Raw genomic sequence first — 17,500 nt, forward strand, 5'->3', positions numbered from 1 at the left:
ATATCCTCTGGACTGGTTAAAGTGCTACTATGATAAAAAAATCACTTTCTTTTTTGACTGGCAAAATTTTGAGCTTTGATTTTTATCCAAAAGGCTGTTTACTTTGAGGGTAAGTTTTGGATTTCACGGTACTCACTTTCAAAACTGACCGATTGGACCTCAGGGGGTTGGGTCCAGGGAAAAGTGACGTCATTGACTCACTAGCTTAAAATTTCAGCGTGTGAAGGGAGCTTATTATATATGCAAAGCGCAAGTTTGAAAGTCTGAAAGCCAGAAAATCTGGTGCTGCATGTTGAGTCTTTAACGTCATTTTCTCCTCGATCCAGCTCTCTCCCAATTTTAAAATTAGTAACGGACCATAAAATAGGAAAAATCCAGTTAAGATAAAAAGGTATATTTTTGAAATCAAGGTTTAAAACTTGGGTCACTTAGTGTTTAGTTAGCACAGTTTTGAAATCCAAAGAAAAATTGAAAAAATGACTTTTGGTCATGGTAGCACTTTAAAGTTATCCAGTCTTTGCCCAACAACTGTGGACATTAATTTTATTTCTGGATAGTGGTTACACGGTTTACATGCTGAACAACTTGGAATAATTGCGCAATTATTGCAACAAAATTATATTTTCAGATGCCGTTCTTGTTACCGTCGAAGTGGTTTTTGCTTATATCTCCAAAACGATTGTACCTCCTTGGGTACTTTCCAGGGCAACCCACACAAGAAAAAGTTGTCAAGTAAAAAGAGAAAGGAGGAATTTCTGCTTGCACGATGAGCTCCTGCTTATTGATAACAAACATCATTCTTTATTTCGTTTTGAATTTAAAAATACCGTTATTTACAAAATTATCGTTTTCAGCACCAAGATTTGCTCAACATTACCTTTTGTGTACTGCGCATGCTTAACCAAAGTCTATGGTATGACGCTTGCAGCTAAATCATTGTATATAACGTTTAAGAGCAGCATTTATAGCTCCAAGCAGACAATCCAGGTTAAAATGATTCCAAACATTATAAACGCCATGTTGGGGCGATTGCTATGCTCTTTACGCGCAAGAGAACCTGGAACATGCAAGTGACAAAGGCGTTTTCGAAAACACCCGTTTTCGCCCGTCCACAGTTTTCTGAGCCGCCGTTTTCAAACACTTTCACTCTAAAGAGCGTTTTCGAAAACCTCCGTTTTCGCAGACGTACACTTTCGTTTTCGACCGTATTAGTGTGGACAGAAGGCGAATACGGATAAAAAGTACACGTTTTTAAACGAAAATAGTGTGGACGGGACCAAGATTGCAAAACCGAACAGAACGCAAAGTAAGGATCAACATGTGACCAGAATAATGGGTTTCTATTGGCTATCACCCTCATGAATAATTAATAAAGTTTATGGTTTAGTGTATCACTTGTCTGCTTACGTCATTGCTTATACTAAATTAAAAATTCATTAATAACTTACTAATAAATTCATATACAAGCAAGTTCCTAGCCCTTTGTATAAATAAACAGACAAATGAACTGCCGTCAGGCCTACGCTGCAACTTCGTTTGAGAATCGGCCCTAAAAGTTATATTTTAAATTAGAAGTAGTCTATGTGTCAGCCGTCTCCTCGCCCTATCCGCCAAAGGGGTGAGGCGGGCGAGAGATACCCGCCTCGCCCCTTTGGCGGGTTTGGGCGAGGAAACAGCTTACACTTCAGACTAAATTAGAAGGACCTTTAAAAAGTAAGACAGCACTGCTTTTTTCCCAGTGCGACTGATCAACTCGACAAGCACCAAATGAAAGGGTATATATATAAAAGGGTATGTATATAATCTTATAATTTTTCGCTATAAAAAATTTTTGCCATTGAAATTGAATCTTTTTCACTTTGTAAATCGCGATTTAACTTCAACGATTTTCGTTCAATTATTGAAAAACCCCAAGGTGGAAAGAAAGTGACGTTGACAAACGCAACGCATAGTTCGTAGAAATTTGTCCCCAAAAAACGTTGAAGTTTTTTAAATACGACTAAACTCGTGATAAATTTTCCGGTTTCCAGAAGAAAGAGGCCCATGTCTGCAAAAAAGAGAACAAACTCATTTAAAACAAACCAAACTTTGCTAAACTTGTGCCCAAATACGTTAATTGAACACAATCAAATTAATTTTAAGATCATTTACTCCTAACAAGACGAGTCAATAAATGTGTGAATGAGTTAAAAGCCCACCTGCAACCGACAGGCTATGCGTGCCGTAGAACAATTTTCATACGTGAAAATCCAGCCTAAGCTAAAATTTATCCAATCAGATCGCTGTGATAAGCAATGCGAATTTCCATAAAAAAAACAAACGGTTGAAAAGCCTGTCGGGTGAAGGTGGGCCTTGAAATGGAAAAACTAGTGGTGACTGGTGGTCAACTAGAAAGCCATCGCTACTTTGACCATCACACACATTTTATAACCTGTACTATAATTATTTTATCTTGTAACCATGTGTTGTGACTATATTTTTCTTTCTATGTTAATGTTATGTAAATAGTGTGAAATAAATGAACCAATGAACCAAATACAGTAAAAAAAAAAAACGCTATTGTTATTTGGAATTAACTTGTCAAAATAAATTTTTCGCCATTCAACCATTTAAACCCTAACTTATTCATTAATTTTTAAGTTTGTGTTAAAGGTATTTAGAGTCGTATTAAGTTAGGCTTGGTCAAGTTAAAGTATTTCGTTGGTAAGGGCCAATGGACCTTAATCACTTCGGTGGCCATCCTGAGTCCAGAGGGATTAAAAACTTTTATTTTGGCCCACTGAAACTCGTTCCCAAATATTTCAACTCGAGGCTCGGGGGTACGAAATCTATTGTCTATGGCCAATTGCTGGTTTTCACTCACGTGATCAACAGCCACGTTTTTCAACGAAAACAAAAGGAAGCGTTTGCATAATAATAGAGTTAAATTCTCGGAGGATTTGGTCGGGGCACCAACATGGCCGCCTTTTCTTTGAAAACCGAGAATATGGCTACAGCGCGAATGAGGCCCATTCAAGATGTTGCCCGGATAATTTTTATGTCACTTTTACTGCATGTGATAGGGCATTTAGTGAACTCTACTTAGCTTTTATTTAACTTTCGGCATGGTAACCAACCGAAAAGTCACTTTTAAGGTGATCGCAAAAGAGTAATCAATGATGCCGGTTAAAATGGGAGATTTAATAAAGTCAACCTCGAGAACGCGACAAAACGAGCTTTTTCGTAGAAGGAAAAACATTTCGCGCTTTGCACTCTACACACGAGCGTTTATAATTTTGGTATATATCTTACAGCCGTTCTCAACGTAAAAGGATTAGAACAATAGCTGTTAGTGGTCGACGTTCATAGGTGAACCTGTCAGCAAGTAAAGTGGCTTTCATTTTCAATATTTAACCGAAGAGTTGGAGAAATCGCAAGTTCACTATGATCATTCGATGGCGTTCTGGTTCTCGTTGTTGCAATGCCACGAAAAAAAAGGAGGGATAAAAAACTAAGCAAAAATATCGTGCAGCACGAGGACAATTTTAAAGCACTTCATCACTTTCGTCCTCTGAAAAACAAGAACATGACATCACCAAATCCAAGGGGTATTGACACTGTAGCAGACAAAAGACAATCCTTCATTTTCTTTATTTACGTTGAAGAGAATTTTCACTCAAGTCCTCGCGCATGAAGCTGTACTATGCTTCCCCTCCCCCCCCCGACTGGTCAGCTCCTTTGCACCGCTATCCCCCCCCCAAGCATTCTATATTACATACACACACTGGTTACAAAGTCACAACACCAAAGAGTTGTTCCCGCCATCAGTTGCCAGTTGAGGTTAACAAAGTTCTAGTAATAGCAGCTAACGATTAGTGAATAAAGTAAGAGGCTACCGAGAGAAACGGGATATAAGCTAATTTAGCTGGTTAGTGCTCTACATCAGTTAGACGTGTTTCACCCTTCTCGTTAGAAATACTTTTGCTAAATACTTTGTCAATATGACCGGCAGCTGGTCAAGGTTTGAAAGTCCGCATAGAATGTCAGGCAGTCCGATTAATTTATCGAAAGTAAAACAACTGGTTGAGAGAGATGGCTCTAATAACTGCTGGACCAACCACAGAAGTCGATGATTGTTATTTAATCCCTGTTTCAGGAGTATCCATCACAAAAGCTAAACCGCCTCAGTGAAAAACGATTGGGTCCTCAGGCTATTGAAAATGCTAACATATGAAAGTGGGCGCAAAACTTGAGCTAGCCAAAAACATGTCGGTCATTTAGTGATCTGAATGCCTTGACCGGCTGCCGGCACTTCGCTTTACTAAAAGAGGTACCACTCGTCCCCCCAACGCCTGAATTTACTATCCTCCCTTCACAAAGAAGATTGTCACAAACGGATAAGGATAAAATCAGTGAAATTAGAATGATCATGGCAGTTAAGCAAGAAGCCTGAAAGAAATTAAGGCTTAATTAACCCATTGAATCCTAAAAGTGAGACTTCGCCAGACGATTTTACTTGTCAGTGAGGGGCAGTGTAGCAACCTCTACATCCACCCAAACACTATGTACCATGGGGGGTGGGGGTTAAACTGAACTTGAAACCATGACTGCCGATAATCCGGCGGCAGATCACAAAGGATATCTGATATACTCTGTCATATTAACGACATCATGCGAGAAGGATAACCTTTTAATTTTAGCGAAATGAACGGTTAATCTAGTTTCAAAAGTTAAAAGATTACAGTTAAGGTTTAAGCGACAACGTCTTTGCGTTGATTAGCTTGTTAGTGAAATGTTTAATACGGCAAAAGATAACGGCAAAGTTACTTTCCATTACGTTTGAAAATTCAAAGCAAAGAAGGGATCGGTAGGAGGACGGAAGGGTGAAGTTGGGGGGGGGGGGGGTGGGGGTGGTCAGTAGCTTTCATGGGCTCGGAAGTCAAATCATTGGCATTTGACTGCTGGCTGTAAAGTTCATTAAGAATTTCTGAGGAGAACCGCCGACAAAAACGCAGTATTAAGGTCACGTGCACACCCCTTCAAATCCCGATTCCGTTCAAATGGTACCCTTATTTGTAGTCTGTATGGAAATTATCGAATGGCCATTCTGTAATCTAGATCCAGAACAGGGTAACGCGAGCACGAAAAAGAAACGGAACCAGACCTCTAGCTAGCCAGGCTGTGGGTCAAAGACCCAGACATTGAAAAGATGCGGGGAATAAAAATTGAAATCTCGAGGAGAAAAAGGAAAAAATACGAGTTAAGTAACGCGCTGAGATTTAACTTTTGCAGTAGACAATGATACTTGTGAGGTTAGTTGGACTTTAACAAAACTATGGTTTAACCATTTGAAATTATGAGGAAAAAGCACAGTTTAAGAGTTAAATCTGTCTTAAGAATTAGCAACTCGTTGAAGTCAGTGAATCTTTAAACAAACGTTAAGATGAAATCAAACTTTACAATGATTACTGATGCCACTTCAATTATTGGAGAAATGGAGGTTTTGGCTTGATAATTTATGCATCACTATTTACAGGCATTAACACTATCTTAAGTTCTGCCCCGTTCAAAAATACGGCCATCCAATGTTAAAAAAACTTAACAAGTATTTGGCATGAAATTGCTTTATAACCTGTTACAGCAATGTCAGTTAAAAATTGACAGAACGGATAGGAAAATAACATCATGAAAATTGTACCGTTTTTTGCAATGTTATGTATAAAAATAACTGCAAAAGATTATTTAATCCAAAGGTATTTTATATCTCTATATTGACTGCAGTGTCAAAGTTATATTTAGTGTAAAAAGGGCCTTACGCTACAACTTTGTTTGCAGTTTCTTTTAAATTTATGATTCTTCTGTTTCCTGATTGGAAAATCGAACTGAAGCAAGTTCATTAGATGACCTGCCCCATAACGAATGGCTATGTACACGAAACATTCCAGATAAGAGTGCGATCACTTTTTTAAGGTTGATGGCGTCCAGCGAAAAACTACATAAAAATTACAAGCTCACCGGACACATAATTCAATACATGTTTTCTAAAACATGTTTTTTAAAACTAATTATTTTTGTCACGTCTAGAGTACCTCTTCAAATTTGATCGCCAACATTTACGTTAAGATTGAGAAAAGAGAGATCTGGGGAAAGCTTCTGAGAACTATGACGTCAATTCAAATCTCTAAGCATTTCTTGAACTGAATACGCAAATCATCCAACGTGTTTCTACCATAAGTCTTAAGGTGTGATTATCTCTTTCTCCAATTTTCCTTTCGTAAGCTTTTACGCTTTTTCAGTCGAGAAAACATTGACGTCAATAGATCCATTATCTACAATTATTTCCTCAACAGCCCTTATATGCCACATGACGTCTTCACTATTTTTCATGAAGAGGCACTCCAAACAACGGATGCGCTAATTTATCGCCTAAAAGCACCACACCCACACAGATGGAATGGAGTATGCAAAGAACGAGGCACATGCTGGGAAAATCATTTGCATATGCAAAGAGCCATTCAATACCCGTTCCACTCCAAATGTGAAAATCCCGCATATAAGACCTATTCTGTTCCGAAGACTAGACCACTTAATTTTTCGTAAACAAAACGGGCTGATTTTCCAGAATGCCATTATTTTTTCAAGAGAAGACCAAGGCGAGCCTCAAATTTTTCTCTTCCCTAGTTCCCCGTGGCCAAAGAGCCATTCAGCAGTTAGGTCTAAATGCTTTGCCCTTGCCAATGGTTACCATTTACTATAAGAGAGCGGACAATTCGATAAATCTATATACACTGCAAATTAATACTGTATGTACAAGTAGGTAGTTTCTACCGCTTTTTCTCAGTTGAGTAGATTGATATAAAGGAGTCTGTGCTGCCTGCAGCCAGGTGAACCTGAAAGGAAATCACAGGATAAACACAAGCTTAAGGATGTGTTAACATAAAACAACTTCTATCTTCAACTGGCAAAAACTGTGTTTACATGAGGAGGACCATGCTAAGTTGAAGGTTACCGTGCTCATCACAAATATGCAATTTCTTAGGTTTCACCAAACGAGTTGATAAAGATGACTGAACCATCGCCATCTTCAATAATTGTGACGTATGACGGTTGCCTAATAGTTCTTGTGTCAAAACAATTGGGCAACCTTAACGCGTCACAATTATCCACCGCCTCAAGGAAAATTTGAAAGTGAAAACAAGCGATTCTAATGTTATTTCCTCTGGTTTAGAGTATTTTTTTTTGTAAGAGTGGAGGTTTAGGATCCTAAGTTTTAATCAGGTTAAGTTTTGACCCATGACCTCCCACGTAGTGCTCCTCCAATTGATCAGCTGAAAGACACTTCTAATATCCTCGACGTTTACTCGGGATCGGTCACCTACAGTTACGTCCTAAAATGCAAATAACTAAACATCGCGAAGTGTCCATTTAAGTCGAAAAGCCAACTGCTTATTTACAACAATACCGTTGACGTTAGGTTTGAGTTTGTTTTCGGTTATGGTTACATTAACTGTTTATGAAGAGATAAGCCACAACGCAAGTGTTGTTGAAGTGGACGAAAAAGGTAAGGGGACACTGAGAACCTTACCAGGTGGACAAGAGTCCTGTTACTTTCTCCTACCGAACCGTCAAGTCTCCTTTCTAATTCATTTTGTGTTTCTGACTTTTCAATTCTCATTTAACGGTTGCAAATTCATTAAACTCAACCAAGCTTTAAAGGGGAACTGAAGGCCAAAATCAGCAATTTTTCCAACAATTTTTTTGGAAAGCCTAACGTAAGTAAAGTTAAGTTTGTAGAGTTATTTCTTCTCGTTTTCTGTTTTTTTCAACTTGTAACTCACTTCGTATTGCTTACTTTTCATTCCTCATTTAACGGTTGCAAGTTCATTAAATTCAACCAAGCCTTAATTAAATCGGGTGTATCTAATTATCTAATTATATGCATTTCCGTACACATACGAGAGGATTAACGGAGTTCGTGATCAAGTAACAAATGTAACAAGTAAAGTTAAAACTGTCTTACCCGATGGGGGTGAAATGCCAGACAACTGATGGGTCCTATCCGCTGACCCATAAAACCGTCGTGATACCTTATAGTGCTGAGGTTATCTCCATTCAAATTATACACTTTGATTATCTGGTTCGCAGAACCACTTGAGAAGGAAAAAAAACACCATTTTAATGACACTGCAAATAATGAGAAAAACGAGGACATACAAACGAGGCCGTTGTGGTGTACCCCTGTGGTTATGAGCCCAACAACGCTAAGCGTACTTACGCGGCAAACACGTTGGCCTGGTGGTGAACTTCAAATGCTGCCGAGTTACTGATGGTGTCCAGGGTGCGAACAGATTCCGTAAAACGAGGATCCCAGAATTTTACATCACCGGCGACACTAAGAAAAAAACGAACGGGTTTGAAGGTTTGTAATAACAAACAAAAAAATAGCCGATGGAGCTGGCGTTGGTTGTTAAGTAAAGCACGGAAATTTGACAAATGTTAATTGACCATTGTCAATTTTTCAGCACAGAGCGATTTCACTGTGGGACGAGTTGCACCCTGCACTCAAAGTGAGTCAATCTGTGGTCGATTCTTTTTAAACACTTCTTCATGTCTCTCAGGTGATTTCCTTATTCAATGCCTTTCTCGTTTGCATCGTATTGACATTCTCATATTAAGCTCTCAACTTTTTAACCGCTTCGTAAAATTGACTCTGAAAAGCCCCTTGGGGATAAACGCACAAAATATTTATGTTATGTCGGCATTTTTTTTACTGAAGAAAGCGTTAACATTTTTCAACAAAATGATCATGCGTGATTTCTTTCATAGACCTACCTTCCGCTGATAATGTTTCCGTCTCCACCCTTTTGCAGAAAGACGCTCGTCACCCACCCTGAATGCTCTCTCAGCGCCATCACTCGGCTGAAAAACAAAGCAAATGACGTAAAATGCGCGCCTCAATGAAAAACAACCAACGTCAACAGCTGCGAACGATCAAATGATCCGATAAATGCACGAAGCAGCGGTGGCAGGCGCGGGAAAACATTACCTGGCAACCCAAGCTCGGTCATGCTTCTGATTGGAGGGAACGCGACAGGAGATTTCTTTTAGCCAATCAATAAGCGTAGAAATGAGAACAAATAATATCGCACCTGTCACTAGGCGGCAATCTTCTATCAAAAAGTCGAACGGAACCATCTCCACAGCCAGCTATCAATAAGGATCTCCCCACAGAGTCACAAGCCAAAGTGGTCACACAACTATCAGCCCCCGTCGGAATATCCTGTGAATACCATGGGATTAGGCTCGTTAAGAAATTGTCAGGTTAAAGAAACAGCCCCTCCTCTTTTTCGTTGCTTTTGTGAGATATGAATGTGACAAAATGCTTTTGTTTATAGTGGAAGGGCAATTCGCCATTGTAGTTGCAAGTAGTTGACAGGCACTCGACTTAAATAATCTGAAAGTGGAGAACCTGTTAGCTATCTGCATAGCTAGATGCACTTCCACGTTGAACATAAGCATTTTTGAACATTTCAAAGAACGAAAAGAAACAATTCAAACGAAACATGACAGGGTGGAGAAGAACCCTGACAGGAAAGTCAACAAAAGGTGGTTGATTAAATTCGGGATTTCAGGCTTCGGGATCATCGAAGACAAAGCAACCCAGTGGTCAGACCAAGATCAATCTCTTCCCCAGAGCCTCCGTTACCCTTGTCCAGCGGAACGGGAGCTGGAGGCTCTGGAATAATCCAAAACCGGAACAGAAAACTCTAGTTCCGGTTAAATAACTGCGCGTGCGTGAGGGAAGAAGATTAGAAATCAACTGAAACATCTGGAGTTCACCTTGCCATGAAAGCGCTTCCTTTTTACTCGCGAGACAGTACACATGAGTATTAACACATCTCTCAATACACTCGAAAATCGTTTAAACTGAGGAGGTTGGCAGGGTTGACACAGTGGCTGCAGCGCTAGCCTTCTATCAATACCCTACGGGTTGTTTCTCCAACTAAGAGATACATATGAGCCTGGAAGAACAATCTCTCTCTGCAGCTCCCACTGCTAAATGTTCTCTAGGGTTTGAAAAGGACGTTGCGTCAATAGCCTTTTGCTAATGACAACCAAGTTCCTAGTGATTCCTGGGTGGAATAGCCGTTAGCTCTCACAAAAGACTGAAACTACCCAAGATTGACTTACCATACGAGTTTCCTTTGATACGTTGTTCAAGTCTCTCTCAGTGTCTGAATATGGACCTTTAGAGTCTAGGACGAGGACGAGGACGAGGACGAGGACGAGGACGAGGACGAGAACGAGAACGAGTACGAGATTTGAATGCCCGTCACGGTTTCAAGCGAAAATACTTAGAAAATGTACGATGTCTTTGTTAGTAGCATAGGTTGCTCAGTTATTCTTATTGCTGGTAACTGAGCCTTTTCCAGACCGAAAAACGCCGAAACTGCTACTGTGTTGGTGACTTGTTTTGACACGACGACAAAACCTCGTTCTAAAATGACGACGGTATCACGTTTTCCCGCCAAAATGACGCTGGTTTGCGCGTGCTGACTGTTGTTCTATGAGAAAATCTCGTACTCGTAGTCGTTTTCGTCCTAGAATCGAAAAGCTCTCTATTTCAAGTCAAGAACAGCAAGATCAAGCCTCCCCTTGTTTCTCTTAACGTAATATTAATTTTTAAAGTTTACACATTTCAAATAATCGATGAAGCTTTGCTGTAGTCTGACCTGCATTCGCATTTCCCTTTGCGTGTCCCAAACTCGGATGAATCGAACGTCACCAGATGCCAACAAGATCCCCGTCTCTTGTTCCCAACTCACCACCAATCCAGACCCACTCCCTGCAATAAATGGACCATTCAGCTTTAACATGTACAAAATCGGAGCTATATGACCGGCAAACAACCTAAGGTGCGTTCGACTGACGCCATAAAAGTAGACAAATGGCCTATAGCTGAACAATCTCGTCCCCAGAGTCCGCTTTTCCAAGAACCAAGAACACGGACTCTGGCCGCTTCCAATCCATGCGCACTCGTATTTAAGGTTCATTTTTGTAACCGTTGACAACCACTCTTGTTTCAAATTTCTGAGCGTGCGTAGACGAGCCGGAAGTCCGTGCTTTGCGGACTTCCTGCCTTGGAAATGTCCAGAGTCCGTGTTCTTGGTGCTGGCCAAAGAAAAGCGGACTCTAGGGACGAGAGTGATGGCTGAACAGCCTCACGTCGAGAACGAGCCTGCCTATCACATGCATACCTCGAGTGGATGGCAGCATTCCCGAAAGTGCTTGCCAAGCAGTGACCATCTCCAAGCTTTTGTCACTGTAGTTTTCTCCCTCGATATTCCTCCAAACACGGACAGAACCATCATCTATGATGAGTCGACAGCAAAAACTATTAGAGAGCCAGGATTAACAACGCAGCCTAATAGCACGCACCCAAAAAATAACGACCACAATTCCTTTGACAGACTACTGCAATGCTCAGAAAGTTACAAGCAGGGGCATCATTATTTCATTCAGTCGAGAATTCCTTGAGTTCATAAACTGAAGGAAAACAAGATTTGAGGGAAAACGTTATAAAGACAAACCCAACGATAATCCTCATAGCTGTTAGCATCTTTCATACTATAAAAAAATCGCGACATGTGAGTATGTTCTTATTCACCTAACGTAGAGACGAGTGGGGCAAACACTCGAGAGGGTACGAAGAGGTATCAGGGAGGGGAAAAAGTATGGTTAGTTCCCCACACCACACGAGGATGGGCATGGCTGGTTAGATAAATCCTTACCAGTTCCTGTCAACAGAAGAGTTAGGTCATGCGCATTGAGGAAGTCCATACTCGTGATCCGCGAGATTTTGGGGTTGTTATTTGAGATGTAGTTTATCCGCGCACCCTGCTCCCAATTCCAAACACTAGTGAGAAAGAAAAAGATCGATTCAAATCCTGCCGTGCGTTTTATATTATGATGTATTGATTTGCTGTCCTCTGTTCATTAATACCATTATGTCAAGGATTGCAACCTCAATTTTGTGTCGCATATTCCTCGTATTCCAAAGCATAAGGTATGTTAAAATGGTTGTGACTAGAATGGATACTCCAAAATAAGTACCAAAGGTTCTTACTAAAGGTTTACTAAGTTTAACATCTACATCTACATCTATCTTTATTATCCTTAAAACCAAAGGTATCAAAAGGATGTAAATAAATAATAGTTATTATGAATGATAAATATACAAAAAAAATTATTGCAATAGTCATTTATAAAATAAATAAAATAATTGTAGTCTATATGAATACCTACATACAGCCATCCCGAAAGAGGCCGAACACTAAACGCTACATTTGCCAGCATCCAACCCTTCCTGATACAGCTGCCTATTCATCAGTATACTGATAAAAGTAAGATCTAATTCTAAAAAAAACATATTTAGAATACTCATCTAATTAACTAACTCAATCTATTCTTAGGTGCAATAATACTAATGTTCTAAATTTATCGGAAGAAGGGGCTTGAACAATCTCTTCCAGGAGGGAATTCCAGTCTTTCACTGTTCTTGGGAAGAAACTGTTAATACAGCAGCTAGGACCAATTGGTATCTGAATAAATGACTTAGTATGTTCGTTCTTTATGGTCCCGATTGGTCGTTGTAGATCATTTGGCAGTGGAATGGTTATCTGATTGCGAACTGCTTTATAAAACACATTCAGCCGGTTGGCAGTTCTTCCGGTTTCTAGGCTATCCCATCCAAGCTGTTTAATAAAACCAGTCACACTGGTGTTATATCCATCACAACAATATGGTGTCACCAGAACAATTTATGAAAGCTAACCATTTCGAGTCAGAGCTTAGACCTAATCACTAGAGATCAGTGCCTAACCCATCAGTTATTCTCTGCCTAAACAGAATGTTATTTATCTGCCAAAGCGGGTTAACACTGAGGTTGTCAGGTATTGCCACGTTACACCACCAAATGTTCTATCTGTATATGTGTCACGAAGTGTCTCACCTTATTTTGGAGTATCCACTCTAGTCATAACTATGTTAAAATCGAGAAGTTAAGAGGACACTTCGTTACGCTTATTAGGTGTGCATCTCATTACTTGCAATCGTGGACATATCTGCAGACTGCAGAAATAGTATTTTATGTTTTAATAATGTTGCACTTGTCCTCCAATTTTAAGGTCGCTTAAAATTGTGAAGAGGATAAGAAGAACATCACCGACATACCTTACTCCTCCCCTGTCAGAAACAGCAAGGTATGGTTCATAAGGATGAAATCGTAACACCCCGGGAGCACTAATATTCTTGTTGATAAATATTTGGTCATCAATTTTGCCTGAGGCTGAAAACAAAAACAGAGAAACAACTGCTAAGGAAAACAACGATTCTCGTCTGTTCACCAAATGAAGTTGGACGGGGTTGGTTCCAGAAGGGGAGACCACTTCAGAGTACCCTACGCTGTACGCCTTGGAGAGTCAGGCCGACTGTGGTGGCGCACCCGCATCTGCGATCGTATGCTGCGTTTCAGTCGATCTCAACCTCAGTCGACGGTTTTTCTCCGTGCTCTGCGGTTTTCAACATCTAGCTGTGGAGCTGTGAGAGCCTCAAATTGATAACTAGTTGGTTATAAATATGGTAAAACCCAAATTTACGGTAAGTGTTATTGTTCCTCGTCTTCTTGCTTCTCACTACTGACCAATACTCCATTTTACTTCAGCCTTCTCAATACCACTTCTGCCGTTTGGTATTGCCGACTTCAGTATACAAGACAAGTTGCGTGTTAGGTAAAAACCTCACTGTGTAACAACTGAAGACTTCAATTAAAAGCCGTTCAAATAATTTTTCACTTGTATAGCTATCTCAAGCTCTTAAAAGTCGTGTAAATCGTAGACAGCTGGAAATATCTTGCTGCTCACCGATAAAATCAATTCTCTCTTTCTTTAGTTTTGGGATGAAAGACAGACTGCAAATAGTTGTTGTGAAGGTTATGTTTGAACGAACGGATTGTGACGTAGAGCTCGATATTGAACCCCTTGCGACTGTCTCAACTCCGGAACTACCACCAAAGTTGCCTCAACTTCAAACAGCTGTCACATTAGAGGTCCAAGCCGGACTTGTGCGGGCCGTTCGCCGAGTGCTACAAGGGTTTCGATAATGGCAACAGTATATCGACAGCAACACCTACCTGTTTTAGCTTGTTGTTTCGCCGCCTCTCGTCGAACTTTTGAATTTCTTTCAAATCTCCATTCTCTTTCAAGGTGAAGCTGACTTTGAGGATCGTGTTCCTCGGGAGGCTGCAGGATAAAAAAACCGAGGAAGTAAGAACTTTTGCACACGGCAAGAGCAAGTTTTATGTGGGAAAGTTAGCCAGATTTTTAGACAATATTTTCGCTGAAATACTGGTGCGCCAGTACGAAAGTAATGCATGAGTGTGAAAATGACTTGCTAAATTAGATGCAAGCCCAGTTTTGATATGTAACACGAAGTGTACGTCTCGTTAAGTCTAAGCAATTCCTACCTATTTCTAACAACAATAAGGTTGTAGGGTAGAGGTTAGCGTTCTTTTAGGTCAGGGTAAATGCGGCAGTTCATCCTTTCTCGAGGAGCAGCATTTGGGGAAAACTTTGTGAAGTTAATTGTTTGTATTCTGGGACACGAGTGACGTTGAAGTTGCGAAGAAGAACAAGGGAACACTTTATGACGCTTATTGAAATTCGCGTACTTGGTGTCTGATAAACACAACTTCAAATATCTTTCTGTCATAAAAGGCCACACAAAACTTGCTAGAGCGGAAGAAGCGTAAAAGGGTTTCACATTGACATCAAACGAAGTCTTCTTGGTTTTTTTCCATTGGCCAAATCACGATGTTGGAGACAGGTCGAAGAGAAATGACCATCGAGATTCCGAGAGCGGGTATAAAACAAGTCGAAATATAGAAACGCAAAGTAAAGAGATAACTTATGTAAAGCTGACGTGCCATAGGTTGAAGGTTTTTACACAATTTTCCCGTGGCTAAATATTTTCCAACAATGTCTCCTTCCAGTTGGGTTTTTTAACGCTTTTCTGATTTGAATAGTTTCCTTCTTGACACGACCTTGCAAACGTAAAGGAGTTTAAGTACCACAAAATAAGGATTCTTAGGTGCACTCTTCCTTTGAGATGGTATTAAGCACTAAAGCAATTGCAAGCTTGACCTCACAATAGGAATTCCTTGACCTCGTGGCAGCCACTTAAGAACCCCTTAATTTTCGGTTGATCAAAAACAAACGAGACGTTTACAAAAGTGAATATTTTTTGAGAGTCTTTTGATCACCCGAAGCAGAAATCACCTTCATGACAGACTGAGCAAAGTAACTCGCGCACCACTCGGCAAAGTTGGTACTGATGATGGGGTGTTTCACAGTGCCAGCTTCTTCATCCGAATCTTGATCATTGTCTTCACTGGCACTGCTTGGCTGTTTGGTGTGCTGTAAATAGAAAAGAAAAGAAGAGTTGACAAACACTCATTACACATGGTCTAAATCGAGACGGAAACGTCTTCTTGCCAAAATACAATGCAAGTCCAACACTCTTTGGGGTACTTGCTTTCCACTGGCAACACCATCCGTCTTCATGGTCAACATTTGGGAGTTTCAAAAAGCGACGGCTACGGCAATGATAACGCCACAAAGCAAGAATATTATTGGTTTAAAAAGGAAAAATACTCGTGCTGCACGTGCAGCACGGCACGAATTTCCGTACATTTCTTTGCCGTACTCCACAAAACAAGAACGTGAAATCAATAAATTTTAGGTTTTGACGACAACGTGAGCGTGACGACAATGAACCATTCATTTTCTGTTTTTACCGCTTTAGAACCGTTCGAACCTATCTAACTGCAGGATAGTTCGCCCGCATTGCACAAAGTGAAGAAGACGGAATAATCACGACTCAGAACTGAAATACTTGCGACAGCGCTAAGTTAAATTTTGGAGTGACGATTTCGTTGACGTCGGATGACGTTGCTCTTGTCCTTGCCCTAAACTCCCTAGGGAAGATAACGTTGACGTCACCTATTGTCCTTAATGTGCCAACCAGAGCCTCACTGGCTGTCGAAACAAAGGGTATTTTGTTCCTGTGCATGGTTGGCAAATTTGAATAACAAAAGCAATGTTTGTTAACAGAGATCTTCCCAATTGCTAAGCAGATGACAGCAAAAATGCACAAAAATGTTAAAAGAACCGACGATTGTCCGTTTTTTATAAGTATGTCGAGTCACGCAATCGCTGAAAACTTGCGCCATCCAGTGTTCGTACTTGATTGGTTATCTGTGAGTTCCTTTGATCACTGACCAATCAGAATGCGTGGTTCTTTACTTCATTTCACACTGCCTCTTTTCTACCCAGTGTTACAAAAAAACTGCATTTCTCTTCACCAATCAAAAAGGATAAATTTCTCCACCTACATTTCTGTTTGCCCTGTTCCTTTCGCGTCGACAATACTAAAACACGATTTTATTTCAACTTCTCTATATGAATACAATTCGCTCTGCTTCGCATGAAAAACAACTGATAAGGAACGTTTTAACATACCTCTGGGCCTTTGTCAAACATCTTGCGCTTAGTGTGGAATTCATAAGAATGAGGGTATCCACCTGAGCTAAGAGGACCGGAAACGGAAGACCTGTGCTGTAATGGATGCTGTAATGGATCCATCTTCATTGAGCGAGGTGTTTCATTAGAACCACTGTTCTGAGGAGGAGATATACCTTGGCTGAAAAATACCGAAAACGGAAGGAAATAAACGATGAACAGTTTTTTTTTCTCTTGTTACCATAGCGCGCCAACTTGATTCTGGGAGTTCTTGTTTCCTTAATTAACTTTTTAGAATGAGCAATACAAACGAAAGTTGTAATTACTCAAGCAAATTATTGAGCAAAAACAGCCAGCAAGCCAACCTTGAACCTAATCTGTGTTTTTTTTCTACTTGGTTATCCAGAAAAAGACTCGGCCCTATGAACCAGCGGTTATAATAATGTCGCAGGGGGAGAAATTTTGACTTCTCCGTTGTAATGCCATTCTCAAGGGAGTGGTGTAGTTAGCTGCAACCAGGGTCTTTCTCTCTTGACGACACAAGGATGAAGAGAGACAGATTTGTTTCCCAGTTGAAAACGGATGTCTTTCAGACTTGAAATTGCCCATAGCAAATTCTTCGCATAATATCAATTACAGTGCACAAAAAACGGAAAATTTCAAAAACAGCAGTGCTTGATGGTCATAGCGCTTTAATTAAGGGATGTGGTCCAAGATTACTGAACTTGACTTACTCTGACCCTACAAGGTAAGAGAATCGTCCTGGTGACGAAGGAGCTGAAGTGGATAAGGAGAGACTTGATCCTGAGATTTTCTGAGGACATGCAGCGATCGTAGCCTGAAAAATCAATTAGAAATCCTGTTACCGCGAATACCGACCTTTCAAATGTGCAAGTCTGTTTTTGCAACCGTTCACAACCACTATTTCCTGGTTTTCACCCACG

The 17,500-nt window shown here is 40.3% G+C and overlaps 1 protein-coding gene across 2 annotated transcripts in view; it reads right to left on the reverse strand.

Annotated features, from left to right (window-relative positions):
• Nucleotides 1-791: 791 nt before the first annotated feature.
• LOC137970084 (regulatory-associated protein of mTOR-like) overlaps nt 792-17,500 on the reverse strand; it is a 47,488-nt gene continuing 30,779 nt past the window's right edge. Inside the window, exons 21-34 of one of the 2 annotated variants that reach the window (XM_068816558.1) lie at nt 17,291-17,394; nt 16,557-16,737; nt 15,315-15,452; nt 14,171-14,279; nt 13,213-13,327; nt 11,772-11,896; nt 11,238-11,351; nt 10,713-10,825; nt 9,129-9,259; nt 8,812-8,898; nt 8,255-8,371; nt 8,000-8,129; nt 6,808-6,869; nt 792-2,047 (exon numbers count right to left, since the gene is read on the reverse strand). In XM_068816558.1, the coding sequence (XP_068672659.1) occupies nt 1,990-2,047; nt 6,808-6,869; nt 8,000-8,129; nt 8,255-8,371; nt 8,812-8,898; nt 9,129-9,259; nt 10,713-10,825; nt 11,238-11,351; nt 11,772-11,896; nt 13,213-13,327; nt 14,171-14,279; nt 15,315-15,452; nt 16,557-16,737; nt 17,291-17,394 (1,584 nt within the window). In that variant the 3' untranslated portion in view covers nt 792-1,989. Of the gene's footprint in view, nt 2,048-5,587; nt 6,870-7,999; nt 8,130-8,254; nt 8,372-8,811; nt 8,899-9,128; nt 9,260-10,712; nt 10,826-11,237; nt 11,352-11,771; nt 11,897-13,212; nt 13,328-14,170; nt 14,280-15,314; nt 15,453-16,556; nt 16,738-17,290; nt 17,395-17,500 lie in introns of those variants that run through there. The other variant, XM_068816559.1, reaches the window with a different exon arrangement.

Source organism: Montipora foliosa, chromosome 9 (assembly GCF_036669935.1).
Source record: "Montipora foliosa isolate CH-2021 chromosome 9, ASM3666993v2, whole genome shotgun sequence".
Lineage (NCBI taxonomy): Eukaryota > Metazoa > Cnidaria > Anthozoa > Scleractinia > Acroporidae > Montipora > Montipora foliosa.